The sequence below is a fragment of the Meles meles genome, chromosome 14 (genome assembly GCF_922984935.1).
Source record: "Meles meles chromosome 14, mMelMel3.1 paternal haplotype, whole genome shotgun sequence".
NCBI lineage: Eukaryota > Metazoa > Chordata > Mammalia > Carnivora > Mustelidae > Meles > Meles meles.
Window position 1 is genome coordinate 2648292 of NC_060079.1, and position 26752 is coordinate 2675043.

At 43.2% G+C, this 26752-nt stretch overlaps 1 protein-coding gene across 3 annotated transcripts in view; it reads left to right on the forward strand.

Moving 5' to 3' along the window:
- The window catches only part of PARP4 (poly(ADP-ribose) polymerase family member 4), a 143741-nt gene that overhangs the window by 46307 nt on the left and 70682 nt on the right, over positions 1-26752 (forward strand). For all 3 annotated transcript variants that reach the window (XR_006814881.1, XM_045978057.1, XM_045978058.1), the window contains exons 12-17: positions 311-406; positions 9420-9603; positions 9794-9950; positions 11297-11421; positions 24440-24571; positions 25372-25458. Coding sequence is in view for 2 of the 3 variants with exons in the window: in XM_045978057.1 (XP_045834013.1) it covers positions 311-406; positions 9420-9603; positions 9794-9950; positions 11297-11421; positions 24440-24571; positions 25372-25458 (781 nt within the window). In the remaining variant the exon portion in view is untranslated. The remainder of the gene's footprint in view (positions 1-310; positions 407-9419; positions 9604-9793; positions 9951-11296; positions 11422-24439; positions 24572-25371; positions 25459-26752) is intronic.

The following is a 26752-nucleotide window of genomic DNA, read 5'->3' on the forward strand; positions in this document are numbered from 1 at the left end:
TAAGGACATAAGATCTACTCTTGGCAAATAATATTATCTTAAAATTGAAAGTTTGTATACCCTTTAACCAACATCTCCCCATTTTCCCCAACCCCCAGTCCTAGAAACCACCATTCTGCACTCTGGTTATGTGAGTTGGACTTTGCTAGATTCCACATATATATGAGGTCATGCAGTAGTTGCGTTTCTGTGCCTGGCTTTTTTCACTGAGCATGTCCTTAAGTAGCACCTATGTCTGCTAGAATTACGAGGCTATAATAAAAGATACCTTTCTTCTAGTAAATCATTGTAATGTCTTTTTCGTTTTTAGTGGGCTGCTTTTACCCAAAGTAGTTGAAGATCGTGGCACAAAGAGAACAGACATTGGAAATCTTGGGAATGGAATATATTTCAGTGATTCAATCAGGTTAGTGTATTATATATACTATGTATTATACTATATGTTTTATCCTTAATCCTGTTACTCCTATCATGAAGGGTTTACTACAAGTGGTTTCCTCCATCTTTCCTTTGTGAGGGATTTCTCACACAAGAAACAGATCATTGAAAGCAACTGGTTTTCTCAGTATACTATAGGAACATTTCTTTTATGGTAGAGATTTGGGAAAATTGTATTTTAAATTATCTTAGTGATTTTACTATCCTGAGAGTCTTTATATTTTTTTTACCCACTTAATCCTTACAACAACCCTCTCACGTCAGTTCTGTTATTATCACTATCACAAAGAGTACTGAGTGACACTGAGGATATCCTGACTAAGATCAGACAACATTTTGTCTTTCTCTGGGATGAGCGATCTTAATTTCTACAGCACAGGACCTCTTCTCAAACAACTTCTCTATTGTGAATAAACTCTGTAGGCCTAGCATAATATTTCATATTTAATATTCTTATTAATATTTAAATCTGTTTTCATAATAGCCACAAGGTATTTAACACCTTGGGACACCTGGGTGGCTCAGTCAGTTGGGCGTCTGCCTTCGGCTCAGGTCTTGTTCCCTGGGTCTTGGGATCGAGTCCTGTGTCAGGCTCCTTGCTCAGTGGGAAGTCTGCTTCTCCCTCTGCCTGCTTCTCCCCCCGCTTGTGCTGTCACTTGTGCTGTCTCTCTCTCTTTCTCTCTCTAACAAGTGAATAGGTAAAATCTTCAAGGAAAAAAGATATTGAACACCCACCCTCTATGAGGCACCAGGCTAAGTGCTTCAGGTGCATTGTCTATAAACCTCACAAGTGATATTGTGACATCATTTTCTGAAAAGGGAACAGACTGATGGAAGTTAAGTAATTTGCATAAGGTCACAGAGCTAGTTATAGGATGGAGCCTGGGTTCGGGCCCAGGACAAAAGATAATTATCCAGGATATTTAAAGAATTCCTACTGTTAGGGTCCGTGATCAAAGGAACGAGACTGACACAAAGCGAAAATCAAGCAAAGTTTTATTTTGCGCCATGCATCAGAAACCAAACTGACCAATAGGTGCCCAAGCCCCATGCATTAGAAACCAAACTGACTGATAGGTGCCCGGGCCCCATGCATTAGAAACTAAATGACCGGTAAGTGCCCGAGCCCCATGCATTAGAAACCAAACTGACCGGGGGCACCTGGGTGGCTCAGTGGGTTAAAGCCTCTGCCTTCGGCTCAGGTCATGATCCCAGCGTCCTGGGATCGAGCCCCGCATCTGGCTCTCTGCTCAGTGGAGAGCCTGCTTCCCTTCCTCTCTCTCTGCCTGCCTCTCTGCCTACTTGTGATCTCTGTCTGTCAAATAAATAAATAAAATCTTTAAAAAAAAAAAAAAGAAAGAAACTAAACTAACCGATAGGTGCCCGAGCCCCATGCATTAGAAACCAAACTGACCGATAGGTGCCTGAGCCTTGCTGGGGGCCACCGCCTCCCTGGCCTGGGGTCCTTCCTGGAGGCTCCCTGCCCCACCCTCACTGTTCCACAGGCCGCTCCCTGGACGAGGCTGCAGCCAGTGAGGCTCCCAGCAATGCCAAGCATCTAAAATCAAATCAACCAGTCGGGCCGTCTCTTACAAAGAGGCGACGACGACCAGGACACCGACCCTGATTACTTCCCTTACCCAATGACTCCCGCTACCCGACGACTCCCGCTTCCCGATGATGACACTCCAGCAGTGTTGCTCCCTGGCGAGGCCACTGCCTGGCTGGTGAGGCCACTGCCTGGCGACGCTCATGACGCTCGGGCAGTGCTGCTCCCAGAGAGGCCACTCCCGATGACGAGGGTGCACCGCTGGCTCCTGAGAAGCTGGTCCCAGTGGCAGCACTGCTCGAGGTGGCGAGGCCGCTCGCTGCGGCGCTGCGGCGCTGCTGCTGCTGCTGCTGCTGCTGCTGCTGCGCGGGGCGGCGGGGCCGCTCACGGCGGCGCTGCTGCTGCTGCTGCTGCTGCTCGTGCTGCTGCTCAGGGTGGTGGGGCCGCTCGTGGCGGCGCTGCTGCTGCTGGTGCTGCTGCTGCTTGGGGTGGCGGGGCTGCTCCCGGCAGCGCTGCTGCTGCTGCTGGTGCTGCTGCTGCTGCTGCTGCTGCTGCTGCTGCTGCTGCTGCTGCTGCTCCTCGAGGCGGTGAGGCTGATGAGGCTGCTCCCAATGGCTCCCCTACAGGCTACTCTGACTCCTCCTACTATATATCTCTGCAGCCTCACAGACCAGCTTTTATAGAGGTGGTTGAGCCCTGCCCACACACAGGTGGCCAATGGGATTGCAATACACAGAGGAAACTGCACAGTCATGCTAGTTCTGCCACACACAGAAAAAAACTGCTAGGTAACACAGAGGTGGCCAATTGAATTTCAATTTACCCTAGTAGATATATGTGCTCCCCACTGATTGGATGTCTTCACCTGGCCTGACTCACCCTTCTATCTAGGCTTTGCAAGTAAGTTCCTCTGGGAAGGGTGGGATCAATCTAAGTTCACTACATAAACACAGAATGACTCCCTCTGGCCAACCAGGCCCTAACACCTACAAATCAATAAGAAAAAGATAAAGAGTTCTAATCAAATGGACAAAAGACATGAATAGGAACTAAGACAAAACAGGTATATGTTAGGGTCCATGATCAAAGGAACAAGACTGATGCAAAGCGAAAGTCAAGCCAAGCTTTATTTTGTGCCAAGCATCAGAAACCAAACCTACCGGTAGGGGCTGTCTCTTATCAAGAGACGACAAGGCTGACTACCTGACAAGGCTGCTCCCGACTAGGCCGCTCCCTACGAGGCCGCTCCCCAGACAAGGCCGCTCCCTGGACGAGGCCACACACCGACGAGGCCACTCCCAAGACGAGGCTACTCCGCTGCTCCAGACGAGGCCGCTTGTGGCGGGGCCACAGCTCAGGGCAGCGAGGCTGCTTGTGGCAGGGCTGTGGCTTCCTGGAACTGCTTGCCTATAAGCTCCTTGAGTTTGTGTATCCCCAAATGAGTACCCTGATGTATCTGGTCTACTAACTTCTTACCTAGTCTTTGAGGAAGAATTATTTTTCCTGCTTTAGTCTTAGCCCAGTCCCTTTCATAGTCCAATTTAACACATTTCTGTAAATACTTTAAATCTTCTGAATAGTTCAGTTTTTCTGGTAGGGCTGGAGCCAGGAGTGTAACCAGTTCTTGTACTGTTTCTCGGCTGCTTGCTTTGTGGCTTGATGTGGTAATTAGTTTCCTTTTGAAATCAGATCAGTCCCCTTTTGGTGTCCCGGGCAATGCATAAGGGCCACCTCTTTTGGGTCCCAAATAGCCTGGAGGAGAGCCAATATTTCTCCTCTCTTTTTAATTCCTTTTTCTTCTGCTGTTAATAGGCCCCTTTCTTTATAAATAGCCCCATGTATATGGAGAGTAGCAAAGGCGTACCTGCTGTCCGTATAGATGTTGGCGGTTTTACCTTTGGCCATCTGCAGTGCCTTAGTGAGTGCAATCAGCTCCGCTTTTTGTGCCGAAGTTCCATGTGGCAAGGCTGCTGTCCAGAGTTTCTGCTCAGGAGAAACCACCGCAGCCCCCGCATACTTCTTTCCATTGGCCATGTAGCTACTCCCATCCGTGACCATGTAGCTACTCCCATCTGTCAACAGAGTTATCTCGGCATCCGGGAGGGGAATGTCTCTGAGATCTGGCCTTATTCCTGCGACTTGGGTTAGGACCTCCCGGCAGTCATGTGGGTGGTCAGCCAGCTCCTCTCGCAGCAGCGTGGCTGGATTTAGCACCGCCGGGGCCAGAAGGTCACTCTTGGTTCATTGAGGAGGAGGGCCTGATACCCCGTCACTCGGGCGTTCATCATCCATCGGTCTGGTAGAGTCCGGAGAAGGCCCTCGATAGCGTGTGTAGTGGTTATGATGAGATTTTGACCCAAAGTCAATTTACTTGCATCCTTGACCAGGAGGGCCGTGGCAGCAATTATGCAGAGGCAAGGGGGGAAGCCAGCTGCTACAGAATCTAGTTTCTTGCTAAGATAGGCTACTGGCCTTTGCCAAGGCCCCAGAGTCTGATTTAAAACTCCTTTGGCCACCCTACTTTTTCATCCACATACAAGTGGAAGGGGATGGTAACATCTGGGATGACTCAGTAAGGCTGTAATTCCCGAAATGCTCCTTCGGCCTCAGCTGTCCACTCTATCATAGTGAGCCCCCCTTTTGCCAGTTCGTAGAGAGGTTGGGCAATCTCTGCAAACCACAGTATCCACAGCCTACAGTAGCCCACCGTCCCAAGAAACTCCCTCACTTGTCAGGACCTGGGGGGGCGGGGGTATCAGGTGATCACCTGTTTCCTAGACTCAGACAGTGAACGCACTCCCTCGTGGAGATGAAAGCCTAGATAAGTGGCATGGCTCTGACAGAGCTGTGCTTTTCTTGCTGACACCTGATACCCTTTTTCCTGCAGAGTCTGTAAGAGAGCTCTTGTCCCCCGCAAGCATGACTCATAGTCCTCAGTGGCTATCAGCAAGTCAACATACTGTAACAGAGTGACTCCTGGGTTGGAGGTTCTATACTCACGCAAATCCTCATGTAGGGCCTTGTCAAAGATGGTGGGTGAATTCTTGAATCCTTGGGGAAGTCTTGTCCAGGTGAGCTGGCCTTGGAACCCTTCCTGTGGGTCGGACCACTCAAAAGCAAAAAGGGGCTGAGACTCCCTTGCTAAAGATATGCAGAAAAATGCATCCTTGAGATCTAAGACGGTTCTTTTGGGGCCTAGGAGGGAGAGTAGGGTATAGGGGTTAGGCACCGTCAGGTGGATATCTTCAACCCATTTATTAACTTCCCGCAAGTCCTGAACGGGTCGGTACTCCCCAGTCTTGGCCTTTTTGACGGGCAGCAAAGGTGTTTTCCATGGAGATTTGCAAGGAACTAGGATCCCGTCTCCTTGGAGGCGGTTAATGTGTTTTCTGATCCCTTCCTTTGCTTCCCGGGGAAGGGGGTGCTGCCGAACGCGAACAGCCATAGCTGTCACCTTTAATTGTACCACCACTGGAGGTTGTTCCTTGGCCAAGCCAGGGGGCTTCCCTTCTGCCCAGACCTCGGGAAACTTGACCTATAGGATTTGGAGAAGGCTCCCCCCCTTTGTCTCCTCTGGTTTTGAAACTGGCTCATAAAGGAGGTATTCATCTACTGCTGCCATAAGCACCTGTAGAGTAGGTTGTCTCAAGGTTACAGTCATGTCTCCTTCCGAGAACTGAAAGCCAGCTCTTAACTTGTGGAGGAGATCTCTTCCCATCAAGTTATATGGGGCATTAGGGAGAACCAAAAATCGATGTTTAACTACTCCCAAGGCCAAATTTAAAGTCCTTTCTGTTGTCCATTTATGTCTCTCTGTGCCATTTGCTCCTTGTACCCAGACTTCCTCTCCAGATAGTTTTCCCATAGGTTTAAATAATGATGAAAATTGGGCTCCCGTGTCCACCAAAAAAATCAGCTGATTTCCCCTCCACTTCAATTTTTACCCAAGGTTCGGGGAGGGGCTCTGAACCATGGCCCCTTCAGTCTCTGGTGGCGAGCACTGCTGTCTTCCTTTTGGGGCACTCCCTGGCCCAATGTCCTTTTTCCTTACAGTAAGTGCACTGATGTGAATCTAAGTCTTCCCGCCTGCCTTCTCTGTGCTTAGGCTTTTCCTTCCATTTACTATCCCCTACCTGTCTCCTCCCCACCTCATGTAATGCCAAAACCTTAACCAGTTTCTTTGTTTTTCATCCTCTTGTGCATCCCTGTTGTTAAACACCTTTTCTGCTATTCCCACTAATTCAGTCAGATTCTTCCCTTCAAATCCTTCGATTTTCTGAAGTTTCCTCCTTATATCTGGGGCGGACTGACTGACAAACGCAAAATTCATTGCTCTCTGATTTTTGGGTGCCTCAGGGTCGATCGGGCTATACATTTTATAGGCTTCAATTAGCCTTTCTAGGAAAGCTCCTGGAGACTCATTCTTACCTTGAGTCACCGTACTAATTTTGGATAAATTTATGGGTCTCCTTACAGCTGCATGGAGGCCTCCCAGTAGAGCCTGGCAGTAGAAATGTAAGCTCTCCTTACCTTCATCGGAGTTTGGATCCCAGTTGGGGGTTCCCTCGGGCAGTAGCCCTCCATTTGGTGGGGATTGAGGTCCCTGCCAAGTCTCTCGCTTATCACCTTATGGGTTTCTTGCATGACGGATCCCTCTCTTCCCTGTTAAAGAGAGCCATAAGGAGCTGTTGAATATCCACCCAGGTAGGTTGGTGGGTAAGAAAGACAGTCTCCAAGAGACTAATTAAATCCTGAGGGTAGGCAGAAAAGGATTTATGTTGGGTCTTCCAGTTATAGATGTCGGAAGAGGAGAAAGGGATATAGCTTAGATGGGGGCGCCCTTTCCCATCTGGTAGAGCAACCTCACGGAGAGGCAGCATTGGCGTGGACAGTAATGGTGAGGTAAAAGGAGGCAGAGAGGGATAGAGGAAAGGGGAAGGATCAGGGTGGTCTCTCTGCTTGGTGGTCCCATAGGTGGACCCCAACCACGTATGAGGTGGACTGGTAATGGCGTCTTGGGACTGAGAGTCAGATTTAGGGGACAGATAAGGAGGGGGGAATTCCACATCCTCCACATCTGATGGAGGTATGATGGTCTTCTTCCCTGGTTCTCCCTCATCTGTCTGTTCTGGTTTTGGTGCTCTGACCTGTGTTAGAGGGAGAGAGATGGTTTCATTAGCAGGGGGAAGGTATCGCCATGCCACAATGTACGGTATTTGGTCTCGATGTAGATCAAAGACCTCACTCAGAGTAGAATAGATCTGAGCCAAGGCAAACATTCCTTCCAGCGGCCACCCTATGGAGAAGGTGGGCCACTCTAATTGGCAGAGTGTTTTTAGTTTTCCCGGGTAAACCTTGTCACCCGACTGGGTGGCTTTACCTTGAAAATCCTTGAAATGTTTGAGAACAAGACCTAGGGGTATCACAGGTCCCTTACTCCCTGCTTGTCCCATTTCTCCAAATACAACAAACAACACAACAGACAACAAAAAAAAACAAGACAAAGACAACCACAGGCCCAGCGATCCCCATCCAGAGCCTGCTGCTGGTAGGGACTTTCTTGGTCTGCAAACACAACAAACCACACAACAGACAACAAAAGGACCAGGCAAAGACAACTGTAGGCCCAACGATTCTTACCCAGAACCTGCCACGGGTGGGGCTTTCTTTATCCCCTGACCGCCTAGGGGGACTCGAAACCCCCGACCGCCCAGGGGGACTTGAACCCCCTGACCGCCCAGCGGGACTCAAACCCCCCACTGTCTAGGGGAACTCAGTCCCCCCCAACTGCCCAGGGGGACTCGAACCCCCTGTCGATCTACCAGCAGAGGGATGGGGCATCCCCGCATCCACTCCAGCCCTGGGGAGCATGGCCGCGTCCAGCTTCTCCCTGGTGGGCTATTCCCTGGAGCTCTGCAACCAGACAGACAGACAAGATCCCAATACCTCCAAAGGCTTTTTCCAGAAATTCTGATGCTGGCTCAGTTCTCGTCGTTTGATTCTGGATGAGCCCCCAGTGTTAGGGTCCATGATCAAAGGAATGAGACTGATGAAAAGCGAAAGTCAAGCAAAGCTTTATTTCACGCCAAGCTTCAGAGACCCAAGACAAGGCCGCTCTGGATGAGTGGAGTGATAGTCGTTGGGAGCGGTTAGGGTAGTCGGAGGAATAGTCCTCGGGAGCAGCGCCGCCGCGAATGGCCTCACTGCCCAGAGCCGGGACACCGCCACAAACAGCCTCACTGCTCCGAGCTGTAACCCCGCCACGAGCGGCCTCGCTGCCCCGAGCCGCGGCCCCACCAGAGCGGCCTCACCGGGAGCGGTGTCATTCCAGGGAGCAGCATTCCAGGGAGCGGCATTCCGGGGAGCGGCCTCATTGGTATGTGGCCTCATCCAGAGCAGCCTCGTCTGGGGAGTGGCCTCATTGGCAAGCAGCCTCGTTGGGAGTGGCCTTGTCGGGGTGGTCGTCATCACCTCTTCATAAGAGACGGCTCCTACTGGTCGGTTTGGTTTCTGATGCTTGGCGCGAAATAAAGCTTGGCTTGACTTTCACTTTGCATCAGTCTCCTTCCTTTGATCACGGTATAGACAATGACATTTGAAAAGATTGGTAATCAACAACATGTAAATTAAACTATAGTATAACACTTTATACCTGTCAGCAAAAAAAAAAAAAAATCTCTCCTTGAGAGATTTTGTTTTGACTTTCTTCAGGACTCAGCAGCTTTAAAAAAGCATCTTTTGCAATTAAGGAGCATAGGCTAGCACATCGATGGGAACAACATTTGGGGGATAGATCTCTATTTTTCCAAATATCAAGACCCAAATGTAAAAGTATTTGGTAAGTCTCTAGAACAGTCTGAATTCTCAGACAGTATTGGTAGTAGTGTTAAACTGATAAGCCCTCTTGAGAAAATTTGAAATTTTTGTTTCTCCTTTTGGATTCAGAAGCCTTTGTGAGAATACAGTGCCCATCTTTCCCTTTGAGCAGTTCTTGTTTACCTGGTATATCATGTTCTCTCTGAGCTTCAGTGCAGAGAAGTAATCTACTTCTTCTTAATTAAAAAGGTGGGGGATTTTCCGTCTCTTTCATCACTTTGGTGTTTACCATACCAAAATGTTTGTATTTTAGAAATTAATAAAGTTTTGGGGAAACAGTAGAATTCATCCCTCTCTGGAAGAAAGTACTTTGAGCACTGCCTACCACAACAGAAGGGAAACATAAGTGTTTTTCACATTAAAGTTTTAAACAAATAAGTAAGCAATAAAGTTCTAAATTGAATCTTCAGAGACATTTCAATAGCAGTAAAATTTGGAACATTCTGCCAGTGCAGTCATTTAGACAGTATTTCACATATAGAGATGGATAAAAGGTAATAAAATATTGTTGCCATGACCATAAATTACAAACACATTCCTTCCTTTCCCAATGCAGCACGAGTATTAAGTACTCCCACGCAGGAGAGACAGATGGCACAAGGCTCTTGGTCGTCTGTGATGTAGCCCTTGGGAAGTGCATGGACTTGAACAAAAAAGACTTCTCCTTGTCAGAAGCACCACCAGGTTATGACAGTGTGCATGGGGTGCGAGCAACAGCCACTGTCACCACAGACTTTGAGGTATTGATTTCAGGAAACAGGCAGAGAGGCTCCTGTTTTTATTGAATATGCTGAAGTTGAAGTAATTATTGCATATCTGTGACTCTCTGAATTCAGTATTTTCTAAATTAGCAAACCTGCAATTCTGCTTTTATGAGAACATTTGCCAATAAAGGTCCCCCCCCCACCTATTCATTTCTGTTGGCTCTAGGATGACGAATTTGTTGTATATAAAACCAATCAGATTAAAATGAAATATATTATTAAATTTTGTGTATTTGGAGATGAAATAAAGGACTTTCATCCTTGTAACACTACTGAATTGGAGGAATACAGACCTGAGTTTTCAAATTTTTCAAACGTTGAAGGTAAGACAGTTTTCTTGAATGCTATTTTATGTGATATTTATAGAACTCAAACGTTTTATTTTTAGATGAATTTATGTTCATGTTCAGGAACTGTATCTATGACTTCATATATAGATATTCCATTCCCTTCTTTATTTTGTAAAAATAAAAACTAGGATACTTGAGAGAGGTTCAGTGATCTCAAAAATCACATATTACTTTGTTAACATGCCTAAGTTGAGCTCGTGCCCCTCTGGACAGCCGATGCTAAGACCTACTGAAGCAATTTAAGATGTCAAAGCACAAAAAGTGTAATGGGGATTGGTGAAGTGGACAGAGGACCCAGCTTTAGAATCAGGAAGCTCGGGTTCGAGTATCAACTCGCCACTTACTAGGCTGTGCAATATGAAACAAACTGCATAAGCTTTTTGGGCCTTAGTTACTCTGTGTTGCCAATGAGATCAGTATCTGCATTAAGCAAAGATACTCCCAAAACTGTAATATGCAGCTTATATGTAAGTAGAAATATATGAGAGGATGATAGATTCTCAGAAAATTGTAAGCCCAAACTATTTTAATATTTATTAAATATTAAATAGTATTTGATAAATATTAAAATAGTTTAATATTTAATAGTATGAATAATATTTATTAAATATTAAATAAATATTAAATATAAATAGCCTTGTAAAAAGACATAAACATTTTTAACTGTGATCAAATTATTTTTTGTCAGAAATGTATGACTTTCATGTATAAGAAAATGACTCCTTTTTTTCCTCTGGGAGCATTAAATGAAATGTCTGGCTAGAGAGTATATATTTACATATCTAATTATATGTGTATTTTCTACCACCTGGTATAGAGGGGGAACTTTTTTTTTGATATGCTGTATTAGAAGTTTGATTTAGTGTTCGTTGGACTGAAAGTCTAAGGGATCTCATATTGGTCTGACATGCTTTTGTGGCACAATAAATAATAGTGACTGACCAATCAAAATCACAGGCCAGGGAATGGAGATATCTAGATTCTTGAATAAACTACACTTATAAATTCTTAAAGACTTGTGTGAACTTATGCATATGCTTAAATGTATGTCTTTCAAGTAATTGTGTAACTCTAAAGTTTCAAGATGAGTCCTCAGAGTCTCTAGATTAAAAAGGCAGAGTGTCTATTATGAAGGCTACCCCCATTTTTCTCACGTGGGTTCACTTACTTTACAGCATTGGCTATTGAAAATCATAAAATGCTGCTTGTCCATTTTTCCTAAAATATAATGTATGAAGGAAAGGAGAAGGAATAACAAGATAACAAAAACAGTGCAGGGATGGTTTTAAAAGCTAACATTATAATTTTTTAATGTGTAGATTATCAGTTAACAGACACCAAACCTTCCAGTAACATCAAGTCTGGTCTGCAGGATGTCTCTGGCAATTCAGTTCCCCTTGAGGATGTTCACATCAAGGGGAAAATAATAGACTTCGTAGCCCAGGTATGTTCTTTGTGGTTTTACGATACTTTGAACAGATACATGACAATCTGATTATAGTTGCATGAATTAAATAAAATATGCATTTCTTTTTTTTTTAAGATTTTATTTATTTATTTATTTATTTATTTATTTATTTATTTTTAAAGATTTTATTTATTTATTTGACAGAGAGAGATCACAAGCAGGCAGACAGAGAGAGTGGGGGAAGCAGGCTCCCCACCGAGCAGAGGGCCTGATGCGGGGCTCGATCCCAGGACCCTGAGATCATGATCTGAGCCAAAAGCAGAGGCTTAACCCACGGAGCCACCCAGGTGTCCCCAAAATAGCATTTCTAAAATTTGTTTATTCATTGAGCACCTCCTACATACCAGGGACTGTTCTATGCTCTAGGCATTTAGCAATGAACAAAAGAAAACCTGCCTTATGGAACATACATTTTATTGAGGGACTAGGCAAAAAACATGATAACTAAATGAAATGTATCATATGTTAGATGGTGATAGGTCCTAAAGAAGAAAATCTAAGTAGGCAGGAAAGGAGCTTTACAGAAGGGGAAGGGTTTGAACTTTTAAATAGGACGGCCAAAAAGGCCTCACTGAAAGGTGACATCTGAGTACAGATACGTAGGAAATAGTGGAGACTAAATTTAGGTGTCACTTATTCTAGATGGAGAAAACAGCATCTGCAAAGGCCTGTGAAACAAGCCTGATATGGTCAGGGACATCAAGAAGGCCACTGTGGCTACAGCAGAATAGAAGGGAGAGGCATGGCAGGATATTAGATCAAAGAGATGGTTTGGGGGTCAACTCACATCAGGACATGGGACGTACTGTCCTATATTCTGAGTGAAATGGAAGCCTCTAGAAGATGTTTGGCAGAGAAGTGGTATGATCTCACCTGTTTTAACAGGATCACACCAGCCACCATGTCAAGAACAGTCTGAAGAGGATCAGTTAGGAGACATCTTAAGTCAAGTCTGGAAAACAGACTCTAGGTGGAAATTTGCTTTTAGGAAGCTTGTTGGGAACTGCTCTCAGGAACAACACCTATAAGAACAAGGGAGTCAGGACCTGGCAAAAGGAGAGATTGAACTATGACACATCTAACATATGATGCATATGAGTCCTGAGATGATCTCAGAAGGAGCTCTGAAGCTGGGCTGGCCCTTCAGAGATGTTCTTACTTGAGGCCAGGGCACAAGGCTTTGTGTCTATGGAGGGACCAGTCACTGGATGTGACTGCCTCGGGTGGGGGGAGGTCATAACCTTGAGTGAGGTGGTCCATCTTTTTCTAAGGACAGTCTGGGGAAAGACTCAGCAGATGACACTCTCAGCAGCCTTGGTCCTGAAAGGACATCTGGGAGCATGGTATAGCACCAAATGTACATGACTATTGAAGTAATTCTGTCAAGGATGATGGTGACTTGGACCAAAATGTTAGCAGTGGGAGTGGAAAGAAATGATTGGGTCTGGCAAAGGATTGAAGGTAAAATCAATAATATTTGCTGATGGATATGGAACATAAGAGAAAATCAGGAATCAAGGATGACACCAAGGTTTTTGGCCTGAGCATCTAGAACAATCAATCAAGTTTGCACATCCTGGAATGGGGAAGTGGTAGGAGGGCTAGGTTGGGAGGACTATCAGGAGGTCATCTTTGGCCCTATCTTGTGAGATGCTGATGTCCAGAAGCAAAAGCCAAGTGGGCAATTAGGCATTTGAGTCTAGAGTCCAGGGAAGAGTTAACTCCTTATGGGAGTCATAAATGGGGGAGTTGCCAGCACTTAGATATTATTTAAAGTTGTGTGAAACTTTAATTGTGAAACACCAAGAGAATTTTGCAGAGAGAGAAGACAAGGCCAACATGTAATGGTCAGGCAAAGGAGGCTGGGTCAGCGAAGGAGATGGAGAGGGAGACTAAATCTAGGTGTCACTTATTCCAGATGGAGAAAACAGCATGTGCAAAGGCCTGTGGAGCAAGCCTGATATGGTCAGGGACATCAAGAAGGCCACTGTGGCTACAGCAGTGAGACACACACGGGAAGCCAGGGTCTCTGGAAGGAATAACTCTGTTGAAGACATCTGATAGATCAAGTAGAATAAAATAAGAGACCTGACCATTGGATTTGGCAATGAGATCACTGGTGACTTGACGGTTACCACTTTGATGCAGTGGTGGGGTTAAAAGTTTGATTAGAGTAAGTTCAAGAGAAAATGGGAGGAAAGAGGAGAGAAAATGAGGCAGTAGCTGAAGAGAAGTGGGATCAGATTTCTTTTTTCTTTTAAGACGAAAGAAATCATAGCATGTGTGTGAGCCAGTACAAGAGGGAAAAACAGGATTCAGTAGAGGGAATGGGTAGTGGGTGTGTTCATACCATGAAGTGGTAACTAATTCTGACACTGTCCACCTGGAGATAGTGTCTGATCCTAGAGGTCAGGGGTTTTGTCTCCTCTTCTTTCCTGCTACCACTTCAGAAGCCAGTGGCAGGGGCTCTGGCTGACTAACTGTAGATCGGAGGTTCCAAAGACCCCTTCCTCATGTTAGACTGATTTGCTGGAGTGGCTCAAAGAACTCAGGGAAACATTTTATTTGCAACATTAATAGTTATTACAGAAGAATACACCTGAGGAAAAGCCACCTGAAGAAATGTGTAGGGCAAAGTGTGTGGAAAGGGGCACAGAGCTTCCCTGCCTGATTCAGGCATGCCACTCGCCCTGACTCTCCATGTGTTCACCAGCCTGGACCTCTCTGAAGCCTGTCTTTTTGGGTTAATACAGGCATGGTTGATTATTAAATCATTGGCCATCAGTGATTGAACTCAATCTCCAGCCTCTCTCCCTTCCTCTGAGGTCTGAGGGAGGGGCTGGCAGTTCCAACCTTTAATCCCCGTGGCAACCAGTCCCCATCCCTAGGTACTTGTCAAAGTCACCTCTTTGACATAAACTCAGGTATGGTTGAAAGGGGTCTGTTATGAACACCAAGAAATCTACATTGTTCTTATCACTTAGGAAATTCTGAGGGTTTGGGGAGCTCTGTGCCAGAAACAGGTGCAAAGACCAAAATAAATATTTATTGTAAATCACAGTATCACAGAGGGGACTTGCTTGAGATGCACTGTTCTGTGAGGGGGAGATGGGGAGAGCCAATACTCAAGTGCAGTGCTTGGCCTCAGCCAGAAGCATGCAGCTGGTGCAGCTGTGGTCACAGAACAGAAAGTAGAGTTCATGGACACACATGCAGGCAGGCTGCCAGTGTACTGTAAAGGCTCTCTGTTTTCTAAGATTTAACCTCATCTTTCGTTCCTAAACACTGAAGACTGCAATGACCAACTATAAAGACCTCTTAGAAAAATAAGAACATCTGAGTCCAGTATTGTGATATTCCTCCCTCTTCAGAGGGAAATCAGATTAATTGTAGTGGTCACCTTGAACTGGGGAAATGGGGTATCCTGGGTGGGACAGGGCATGCCATGATATCTGATCAGTTTGCATATGGCCCACTCTGTTTGCACTTCCGGGCCCACTCTGATCCATACCCACATCACTGAATAGCTCAGGGAGACAACATAGACTTTGGGAAGACCCTTATGTGGACTCATAGTAAATGTTCAACCCATGCTAATCTCTTTGGAGCCACCTAGGAACTGTGACCATAGCGGTTACCACTTCTTATGAATCAGGCCATGGATTGAGTTTTTCACATGCTATATTTAATTCTCCTAAAACCCTATGAGGTGAATGCTGTGATTATGCCCGTTGTTTAGATGAGGAAGCTGATGTATGGGGACATTGAACAACATGATAAAGCAGAGATTTGAACCCTGATCATTCTGATTCTCAAGTCCAGCCTCTTTAACTACTGTGCAGTAGTGCAACCTGGGATGCATTGTATAAGGCAGAGAATTTAGAGTTTGGAGGCTTAGCTTTGAATTCTTGCTCATTTTTTTCTAGCTCGGCGACCTCGGAAAAAGCATTTAACTTCTTTGTGCCTCAGTTTCCTTAAATGTAAAATGGAAACAATAATATCTGCCGGTTAGCATGTGGCTATTAAATACAATGAATGTAAATGATGTAGGGCGTTTTTTCACAGATATAGATAAAAAACGAATGAGTGTGTTGCAAAGAGAAGCATACATCCTCTGTATATTACTTTGGATTAGATAACTTGCATCATTTGATATTTTAAACCTGATGAAGCTTTTTCTATTGGTAACTTTTCTGGAAAAATAACTCATGATTTAGCAGTGAATTTTTCACTAATTTGTGATTAGACAGCTGGCTTGGAGATTGTCATTGAGAATCCAAACAGAGGCCCAGCAACAAGGACTTGTATATTCATAGCTCACATACTAGACTTTTCTTGGAATGAGTTTAGTGTTTTTAGTTTAATAACTAAACTAAAATAGTGGTTTCATCTGAGGGTGGAAAATAAAGACATCCAAAATTAGTACAGTATATTAGCTTCTCTTCTAAGTTCTAATAAAAATACTTCTATCATCATTACCTAAAATGTCTTGCTTTCTGAGTGCCCAGTCATACCATGTGATATACAGAAAGAGTGAAGCTGACATAGACCGGACCCCTGGGAACTCCTGTGCAAAGACAGACCTGCTAACTAGATGTAGGCAGGGCATCCACAGGGCAGAATGAAAACATGAACCCAAACCAAAGGACAATTAGACAGTGACCCTACCTGGCTGTTACAGGTCAAGCATACGTGCCCTTGAGGGGTTTGGTAAAATTGAATATCCAAGAGAGAAATGAAGGGAGTTCTATGCACGGGGAACATGCGTGATATCCTCCTAGTCAGCAATCTGCATGGCTCTTTGCCTGTTGCTCTCTGACCTTTTATGATGGCTCATATCACCCAGACACCCAAGAAACTCTAAGATCCTACAGGATCAATTCAGGGCCATGGCCAGCCTCCAGTTTCAGGGTGAGTCTGGTGAGTGGGTGGCTGCACCAGCCAATGAGGCCTTTGTTTGCAGAACTATGAGAGATTTGATCCCCTGAAAGGTGCTGACCTGCTGATTTTTTTTTTTTTTTTAATTTTTTACTTATTTGAGAGAGAGCATGAGACGGGAGAAAGTCAGATGGAGAAGCAGACTCTCCAAGGAGCAGGGAGCCCGATGCGGGACTCAATCCCAGGACTCTGGGATCATGACCTGAGCTGAAGGCAGTCGATTAACCAACTGAGCCACCCAGGCGCCCCTGACCTGCTGATTTGAAGAGAGTCAAGTTGTTTAAATATATGCCCCTTAAAATTTTTTCCTCTGGTGCAGCACATACACTAAGGGCAACGCAGCTTACTATAAATCCAGTTGTAGACAGCATTATGGAATAAGTTTGTTTTCTTTATAGCTTTTGTTTTTCATTTCAGGCTCTTCCCAGAGATTATTGATGACAAATAGCTAATTTTTTTTCCTTATTAGTGCCACATGTTTAAAATGTTATTGTTTATTATATGTCCTGCATTTTTGTGGGGGTTTTTTGTAATTTTCAATTGTTTTTTTTTATACATTTATTTATTTTTTTCAGCGTAACAGTATTCATTGTTTTTGCACAACACCAGTGCTCCATGCAATACGTGCCCTCCCTATTACCCACCACCTGGTTCCCCCAAACTCCCACCCCCGCACCTTCAAAACCCTCAGGTTGTTCTTCAGAGTCCATAGTCTCTTATGGTTCGCCTCCACTTCCAATTTTTTTTTTAATAAACATATAATGTATTTTTATTCCCAGGGGTACAAGTCTGTGAATCGCCAGGTTTACACACTTCACAGCACTCACGATAGCACATACCGTCCCCAATGTCCATAACCCCCTCCCCCTCTCCCAACCCCACCTCCCCCCAGCAACCCCCAGTTTGTTTTGTGAGATTAAGAGTCATTTATGGTTTGTCTCCCTCCCAATCCCATCTTGTTTCATTTATTCTTCTCCTATCCCCCTAACCCCCCTTGTTGCATCTCCAGGTCCTCATATCAGGGAGATCATATAATAGTTGTCTTTCTCCGATTGACTTATTTCACTAAGCATGATACCCTCTAGTTCCATCCACGTTGTCGCAAATGGCAAGATTTCATTTCTTTTGATGGCTGCATAGTATTCCATTGTATATATATACCACATCTTCTTTATCCATTCATCTGTTGATGGACATCTAGGTTCTTTCCATAGTTTGGCTATTGTAGACATTGCTGCTATAAACATTCGGGTACACGTGCCCCTTCGGATCACTACGTCTGTATCTTTAGGGTAAATACCCAGTAGTGCAATTGCTGGGTCATAGGGTAGTTCTATTTTCAACACTTTGAGGAACCTCCATACTGTTTTCCAGAATGGTTGCACCAGCTTGCATTCCCACCAACAGTGGAGGAGGGTTCCCCTTTCTCCGCATCCTCGCCAGCATCTGTCATTTGCTGACTTGTTAATTTTAGCCATTCTGACTGGTGTGAGGTGACATCTCATTGTGGTTTTGATTTGTATTTCCCTGATGCTGAGTGACGTGGAGCACTTTTTCATGTGTCTGTTGGCCATTTGGATGTCTTCTTTGCAGAAATGTCTGTTCATGTCCTCTGCCCATTTCTTGATTGGATTGTTTGTTCTTTGGGTGTTGAGCTTGCTAAGTTCCTTATAAATTTTGGATACTAGCCCTTTATCTGATATATCATTTGCAAATATCTTCTCCCATTCTGTCAGTTGTCTTTTGGTTTAGTTAACTGTTTCCTTTGCTGTGCAAAAGCTTTTGATCTTGATGAAGTCCCAATAGTTCATTTTTGCCCTTGCTTCCCATGTTTTGGCGATGTTCCTAGGAAGAAGTTGCTGTGGCTGAGGTCGAAGAGGTTGCTGCCCATGTTCTCCTCAAGGATTTTGATGGATTCCTTTCTCACATTGAGGTCCTTCATCCATTTGGAGTCTATTTTCATGTGTGGTGTAAGGAAGTGGTCCAATTTCATTTTTCTGCATGTGGCTGTCCAATTTTCCCAGCACCATTTATTGAAGAGGCTGTCTTTTTTCCATTGGACATTCTTTCCTGCTTTGTCGAAGATTAGTTGACCATAGAGTTGAGGGTCTATTTCTGGGCTCTCTATTCTGTTCCATTGATCTATGTGTCTGTTTTTGTGCCAGTACCATGCTGTCTTGATGATGACAGCTTTGTCATAGAGCTTGAAGTCCGGAATTGTGATGCCACCAACCTTGGCTTTCTTTTTCAATACTCCTTTGGCAATTCGAGGTCTCTTCTGGTTCCATATAAATTTGAGGATTATTTGTTCCATTTCTTTGAAAAAAATGGATGGTATTTTGATAGGGATTGCATTAAATGTGTAGATTGCTTTAGGTAGCATAGACATTTTCACAATATTTATTCTTCCAATCCAGGAGCATGGAACATTTTTCCATTTCTTTGTGTCTTCCTCAGTTTCTTTCATGAGTACTTTATAGTTTTCTGCGTATAGATTCTTAGCCTCTTTGGTTAGGTTTATTCCTAGGTATCTTATAGTTTTGGGTGCAATTGTAAATGGGATTGACTCCTTAATTTCTCTTTCTTCTGTCTTGTTGTTGGTGTACAGAAATGCAACTGATTTCTGTGCATTGATTTTATATCCTGACACTTTACTGAATTCCTGTACCAGTTCTAGCAGTTTTGGAGTGGAGTCTTTTGGGTTTTCCACATATCGTATCATATCATCTGCGAAGAGTGATAGTTTGACTACTTATTTGCCAATTTAGATGCCTTTAATTTCTTTTTGTTGTCTGATTGCTGAGGCTAGGACTTCTAGTACTATTTTGAATAGCAGTGATGATAATGGACATCCCTGCCGTGTTCCTGACCTTAGAGGAAAAGCTTTCAGTTTTTCTCCATTGAGAATGATATTTGCGGTGGGTTTTTCATAGATGGCTTTGATAATATTGAGGTATGTGCCCTCTATTCCTACACTTTGAAGAGTTTTGATCAGGAAGAGATGCTGTACTTTGTCAAATGCTTTTTCAGCATCTATTGAGAGTATCATATGGTTCTTGTTCTTGCTTTTATTAATGTGTTCCATCACATTGATTGATTTGCGGATGTTGAACCAACCCTGCAGCCCTGGAATAAATCCCACTTGATTGTGGTGAATAATCCTTTTAATGTACTGTTGAATCCTATTGGCTAGTATTTTGGTGAGAATTTTTGCATCTGTGTTCATCAAGGATATTGGTCTGTAGTTCTCTTTTTTGGTGGGATCCTTGTCTGGTTTTGGGATCAAGGTGATGCTGGCCTCATAAAATGAGTTTGGAAGTTTTCCTTCCATTTCTATTTTTTGGAACAGTTTCAGGAGAATAGGAATTAGTTCTTCTTTAAATGTTTGGTAGAATTCCCCTGGGAAGCCGTCTGGCCCTGGGCTTTTGTTTGTTTGGAGATTTTTGATGACTGTTTCAATCTCCTTACTGGTTATGGGCCTGTTCAGGTTTTCTATTTCTTCCTGGTTCAGTTGTGGTAGTTTATATGTCTCTAGGAATGCATCCATTTCTTCCAGATTGTCCAATTTGTTGGCGTAGAGTTGCTCATAGTATGTTCTTATAATTGTCTGTATTTCTTTGGTGTTAGTTGTGATCTCTCCTCTTTCATTCATGATTTAATTTATTTGGGTCCTTTCTCTTTTCTTTTTGAGAGGTCTGGCCAGGGGTTTATCAATCATATTGATTCTTTCAAAGAACCAGCTCCTAGTTTCATTGCTTTTTTCTATTGTTTTTTTGGTTTCTATTTCATTGATTTCTGCTCTGATCTTTATGATTTCTCTTCTCCTGCTGGGTTTAGAGTTTCTTTCTTGTTCTTTCTCCAGCTCCTTTAGGTGTAGGGTTAGGTTGTGTACTTGAGACCTTTCTTCTTTCTTGAGAAAGTCTTGTACCGCTATATATTTTCCTCTCAGGACTGCCTTTACTGTGTCCCACAGATTTTGAACCGTTGTGTTTTCATTATCATTTGTTTCCATGAATTTTTTCAATTCTTCTTTAATTTCCTGGTTGACCCATTCATTCTTTAGAAGGATGCTGTTTAGTCTCCATGTATTTGGGTTCTTTCCAGCTTTCCTCTTGTGATTGAGTTCTAGCTTCAGAGCGTTGTGGTCTGAAAATATGCAGGGAATGATCCCAATCTTTTGATACCGATTGAGACCTGATTTGTGACCCAGGATGTGATCTATTCTGGAGAATGTTCCATGTGCACTAGAGAAGAATGTGTATTCTATTGCTTTGGGATGAAATGTTCTGAATATATCTGTGATGTCCATCTAGTCCAGTGTGTCATTTAAGACCTTTATTTCCTTGTTGATCTTTTGCTTGGATGATCTGTCCATTTCAGTGACGGGAGTGTTAAAGTCCCCTACTATTATTGTATTATTATTGATGTGTTTCTTTGATTTTGTTATTAATTGGTTTATATAGTTGGCTGCTCCCATGTTAGGGGCATAGATATTTAAAATTGTTAGATCTTCTTTTTGGACAGACCCTTTGAGTATGATATAGTGTCCTTCCTCCTCTCTTATTATAGTCTTTGGCTTAAAATCTAATTGATCTGATATAAGGATTGCCACCCCAGCTTTCTTCTGATGCCCATTAGTATGGTAAATTGTTTTGCACCCCTCACTTTAAATCTGGAGGTGTCTTCGCATCTAAAATGAGTTTCTTGTAGGCAAATTATAGATGGGTTTTGTTTTTTCATCCATTCTGATACCCTGTGTCTTTTGATTGGGGCATTTAGCCCATTAACATTCAGGGTAACTATTAAGAAATATGAATTTAGTGCCATTATTAGCTTGTAAGGTGACTATTACTGTATATTGTCTCTGTTCCTTTCTGAGCTACTACTTTTAGGCTCTCTCTTTGCTTAGAGGACCCCTTTCAATATTTCCTGTAGAGCTGGTTTGGTGTTTGCAAATTCTTTCAGTTTTTGTTTGTCCTGGAAGCTTTTTATCTCTCCTTCTATTTTCAATGATAGCCTAGCTGGATAGAGTATTCTTGGCTGCATGTTTTTCTCATTTAGTGCTCTGAATATATCATGCCAGCTCTTTCTGGCCTGCCAGGTCTCTGTGGATAAGTCTGCTGCCAATCTAATATTTTTACCATTGTATGTTATAGACTTCTTTTCCCAGGCTGCTTTCAGGATTTTCTCTTTGTCACTAAGACTTGTAAATTTTACTATTAGGTGACGGGGTGTGGCCCTATTCTTGTTGACTTTGAGGGGGGTTCTCTGCATCTCCTGGATTTTGATGCTTGTTCCCTTTGCCATATTAGGGAAATTCTCTCCAATAATTCTCTCCAATAGACCTTCTGCTCCCCTCTCTCTTCTTCTTCTGGAATCCCAATTATTCTAATGTTGTTTCATCTTATGGTGTCACTTATCTCTCGAATTCTCCCCTCGTGGTCCAGTAGCTGTTTGTCCCTCTTTTGCTCGGCTTCTTTATTCTCTGTCATTTGGTCTTCTATATCACTAATTCTTTCTTCTGCCTCATTGATCCTAGCAGTGAGAGCCTCCATTTTTGATTGCACCTCATTAATAGCTTTTTTGATTTCAACTTGGTTAGATTTTAGTTCTTTAATTTCTCCAGAAAGGGCTTTTATATCTCCAGAGAGGGTTTCTCTAATATCTTCCATGCCTTTTTCGAGCCTGGCTAGAACGTTCAGAATTGTCATTCTGAACTCTTGATCTGACATATTACCAATGTCTGTGTTGATTAGGTCCCTAGCCTTCGGTATTGCCTCTTGTTCTTTTGTTTGCGGTGATTTTTTCCGCTTTGTCATTTTGTCCAGATAAGAGGATATGAAGGATCAAATAAAATACTAAAAGGGTGGCAAAGACCGCAGAAAAATGTGCTGTAACCAAATCAGAAGAGACCCCAAATTGTTGGGGGGGGGGAGAAAGGGGATAAAAAGAGGTTCAGAAAAAAAAAAGAAAAAAATTTAAAAAATAAAACAAATCAAGAAAGAATATAAAAAAGAAAGAAAAAATATATATTTTAGATAGTCAAAAAATGTTAAAAAAGAAAAGGGTAAAAGTTTTTAAAAATTTAGCAGGAGTAGTAAAAAGAAAGAAAAAAAATTGAAAAAAAGACTAAAGAATCATGGGGAGAAAGCCATGAGTTTTGTGCTTTGCTTTCTCCTCCTCTGGAATTCCGCTGCTGTCTTAGGTATTGAACCTGCTTTCCTTGATAGATGAACTTCATCCTTGCTGGATATTTTGTTGATCTTCTGGGGGAGGGGCCTGTTGTAGTGACTCTCAAGTGTCTTTGCCCCGCCCTTACCGGGGGCCGGACTATGTAATCCATTCGGGTTTGCTTTTGGGAGCTTCTGTTCCCTGAACGCTTTCCGTAGAGTTCCGGAGGACGGGAATGAAAATGGCGGCCTCCTAGTCTCTGGCCCGGAGGAGCCGAGAGCCGGGGGCCCTACTCCTCATTGCACCCCCAGAGGACAGCACCCAATCACTCCCATATCCCCAGCCTCCAGCCGCGCTCCGAGCTCACCCAGCCCGCGACCAGTTCAAGGTAACACCGAGCTGAGAGTTCAGTCTCTGTAGCCTGCTTCTCCGTTCTAACACCTGCGAGCTCTGCGAGCTCTGCGACACTCCGATACCCCCGATCCTTCTGTGACCCTGTGGGACCTGGGGCCACGCTGACCCCGCGTGGGCTTCACCCCGGTTTAGCCTCTGGAGCAATGTCCCTCAGTGGAACAGACTTTTAAAAGTCCTGATTTTGCACTCCGTAGCTCCGCCGCTTGCCGGGAGCCGGTCCCTCCCCCGCGGTCTATCTTCTCGTCGTTTTAGAGTCACTTCTCTACCAGTCCTACCTTTCAGAAAGTGGTTGATTTTCTGTTTCTAGAATTGCTGTTCTTCTTCTCCTGTTGGATTTGTAGGTGTTTACAATGTTTAGATAAGCTATCAAGATGATCTCCTGCTACCTGATGTAGTCTCAGCCTGCTACTTCTCCACCATCTTGACTCCTCCCCCTGTAATTTTCAATTGTTTAAAGACTGGACTTTTCTTACGGAAGTGAGTGATGTGATAAACACAGTCCATTAGTAAAATGAATCTGATAAGAACAGAGACAACAGGTAGGAGTGGAAAAGAGTTGATTCAGGAGCCGACTAGACAGGAAGAGGTGAGGATAGATGGAAAGAGCTGTGGAGGGCTACATACAGAGAGGTAAAGGAGGGAAATGCCAAGACCTGAAAACAGAACAGGTATAAGAACTATTCTGGGCGGCTCCTGGAGGGCTCAGTGGGTTAAGCTGCTGCCTTCGGCTCAGGTCATGATCTCAGGGTCCTGGGGTGGAGTCCTGCATTGGGCTCTCTGCTTGGCAGGGAGCCTGCTTCCCCTTCTCTCTCTGCCTGCTTGTGATTTCTCTCTGTCACATAAATAAATAAATAAAATCTTTAAAAAAAAAAAAAAGAACTATTCTGGGGGTGCCTAGGTGGCTCATTGGGTTAAAGCCTCTGCCTTCAGTTCAGGTCATGATTCCATGGTCCTGGGATCGAGCCCCACATTGGGCTCTCTGGTCCGCAGGGAGCCTGCTTCCTCCTCTCTCTCTGCTTGTCTCTCTTCCTAGTTGTGGTCTCTGTCTGTCAAATAAATAAATAAAATGTTAAAAAAAAAAAAGAACTATTCTGGAATAATGTTCGGTCACGTGACACCAAGGAGGGCTCAAGACCACACATAAAGAGGCTTTCTTGTTGTCATCTTAACGAAAGCTGCATTGCTTCTGTTAAGGGAATGTTTGTAATATTGTAATACTAGTGACTTTTATTCCAGCCAAGGGTGTATGAATTACCTGAAACTGTAGCTGGTACACTTTATAATGTGACATGGACTCTACATACCAGTCAAAGAATGCTCTAAGTCCTAAGGGTTGGGAATTTGAGAGACATGATAAAAATTCAAGGAATTTAAAGAAAATATGCATAATAATGTTCATTAATAGTTGTTCTTACAAATGTTGTTCCATATGGTTTCATCAAGTATATGGTGTTTTTTTTTTCTTCTTCAGGTCATTGTTTTTCAGACATATACCAATCAAAGTTCTGTGCCTATTGAGGCAAGATATATTTTTCCTTTGGATGAGAAGGCAGCTGTGTGTGGCTTTGAAGCATTCATCAATGGGAAGCACATAGTAGGAGAGGTAAGGGGAGAAAATGCACTGTGACTGCTCTTTGGTTTCAGGTCAGTTTCCCATTTACCAGATCTTCCTCACCTGAATTCCCATAGCTATAAGGTTGAATAGCAGCCTTATCATAAAACAGAAATAGTCTTTGAAGAACCAAGCATTTATACAGTTGGGTTCCATTTAAACATCCCTCCCTGATTAACCATTTTCTGTCCCTACCTGTCCAGTGTTCATCAGTCAATGCCTTTTAAATTCTTTGCCTAGCACTTTGAAACAGAACAATTTCAATATCAAAAGTTTAAGAGAGGCACCATGGAAAATTGGTGAAGACTTTCTATAATTTTGCAAAAAACTGATCCTTTGCATCCTGTTGTAACAGCCAAATTGATGCGATGACTACTATTGTTAACTTTTTAAGAAAACTTGTACCAAAAGAAATAACAAGTGATACATTCTTTGTTTATTCTAAGGATTAGCCTACAGTTGCAATAATAACGCATTTTGTTAAATGTAAGGTAAACTTAACTTACTATTTTTGTTCAACATAAAGTCCCAATCAAACTTTTTTTTTTTCACTATTGACTCTGAAATATGGTCCCAACAAATTAAAGAGATTTCTCTTTAGTTGGCCTTTTCTGTTTCAAATTCTTACTAGATGAGTACATTTTAATATACTTTATGTAAGTTTCCATTCACCTTAGGCTCTTAGTTTTCTGGGTTTTACCTAGGTTTTAATAAACATTGCTGCAGTTTTTCTTGTTAAAGTCTGAAATCATTATTCATACCACGACTGGTATAAAAATAATCTTTTCCAGGTTAAAGAGAAGGAAGCCGCCCACCATGAATACAGAGAAGCCATCACTCAGGGCCATGGCGCGTACTTGATGGATCAGGATGCACCTGTATGGCTTGATTTATCCCTTAGTCTAGCACACTTATCAGTAGGGAGGAGGAGTTGGAATACGACTTGAAACATGAAGTCCACAGTAGAAACTTGGATAATTTCTGCTATTTTAGACCTAGAGTTTAACTTACTATTAGCAAGCAGAGGTCTACCTGGTCAGAACCATCCAACTTAGCTAAAGGTAGGAGGAAATGGTGTCGGTATTGCCAAACAAATAAGAAGACCTACTTCTGACCTTGGGAACTGAGTTTCCCAGAAGTGACAACAAAAAGAAAACATTTGGGGGTACATAATCTTCATCTTCTTTTTTTTTTTTAATATTTTATTTATTTGACAGAGAGAAATCACAACTAGGCAGAGAGGCAGGCAGTGAGAGAGGAGGAAGCAGGCTCCCCGCAGAGCAGAGAGCCCAATGTGGGGCTCAATCCCAGGACCCTGGGATCACGACCTGAGCCGAAGGCAGAGGCTTTAACCCACTGAGCCACCCAGGTGCCCCTAATCTTCATCTTCTGATAAGAGAGTATAATATACAGTTGACCCTTGAGCAACACAGTTTTGAACTGCATAGATCCACTTGTAGGGGATTTTTTGTTGTTGTTAAATATACAATATAGCACTGTAAATGTATTTTGTCTTTCTTATGATTTTCTTTTCTCCTGTTTACTTCATTGTAAGATTTTAGTATATAACATCTAACATAAAAAGTAATTGGTAATTGACTGTTTATGTTATCAGTAAGGCATCCAGTCAATAGTAGGCTATTAATAGTTAAATTTTTAGGGAGTCAAAAGTTATAAGTGGATTTTTGGCTGCACAGGTATCAGCAACCTCATTCAAGGGTGCACTACATATACATTTGTCCTAGGACTAGGCTTAACTAACAATTTATCCAGTTTTCACCAAGTCATATCCCAGGAAGAGTTTTCTACAGGGTCCTGAGGTAGGTCCAGATTCGTTTCTTTCTGATTAATTGCTTTCATAGGGATAAAATACGGAAAATCTGAAAGAAGGGACAGCTATCATGTCCACTAGATTTCTTTTCTTAAATATAAGATGCTTTAAATATGCCTTTGGCAGATACTAGATTGTGTGCTGTTTGTAATCATTGTCTCCAGCATAGACATTTAGTTGTTTTTGAGAACAGGTCCACGTGCCTCAGATACTACCTCTGAGAATGCCACATTGCCATAGCATTGTGAAAACTTAATGTTGGGGGGGGGTTATGAAAGATTAATACAGAGTTAAAGGACAAATGATTGCTTTTTACATATAAGATAAAATGGAAGTAAGCA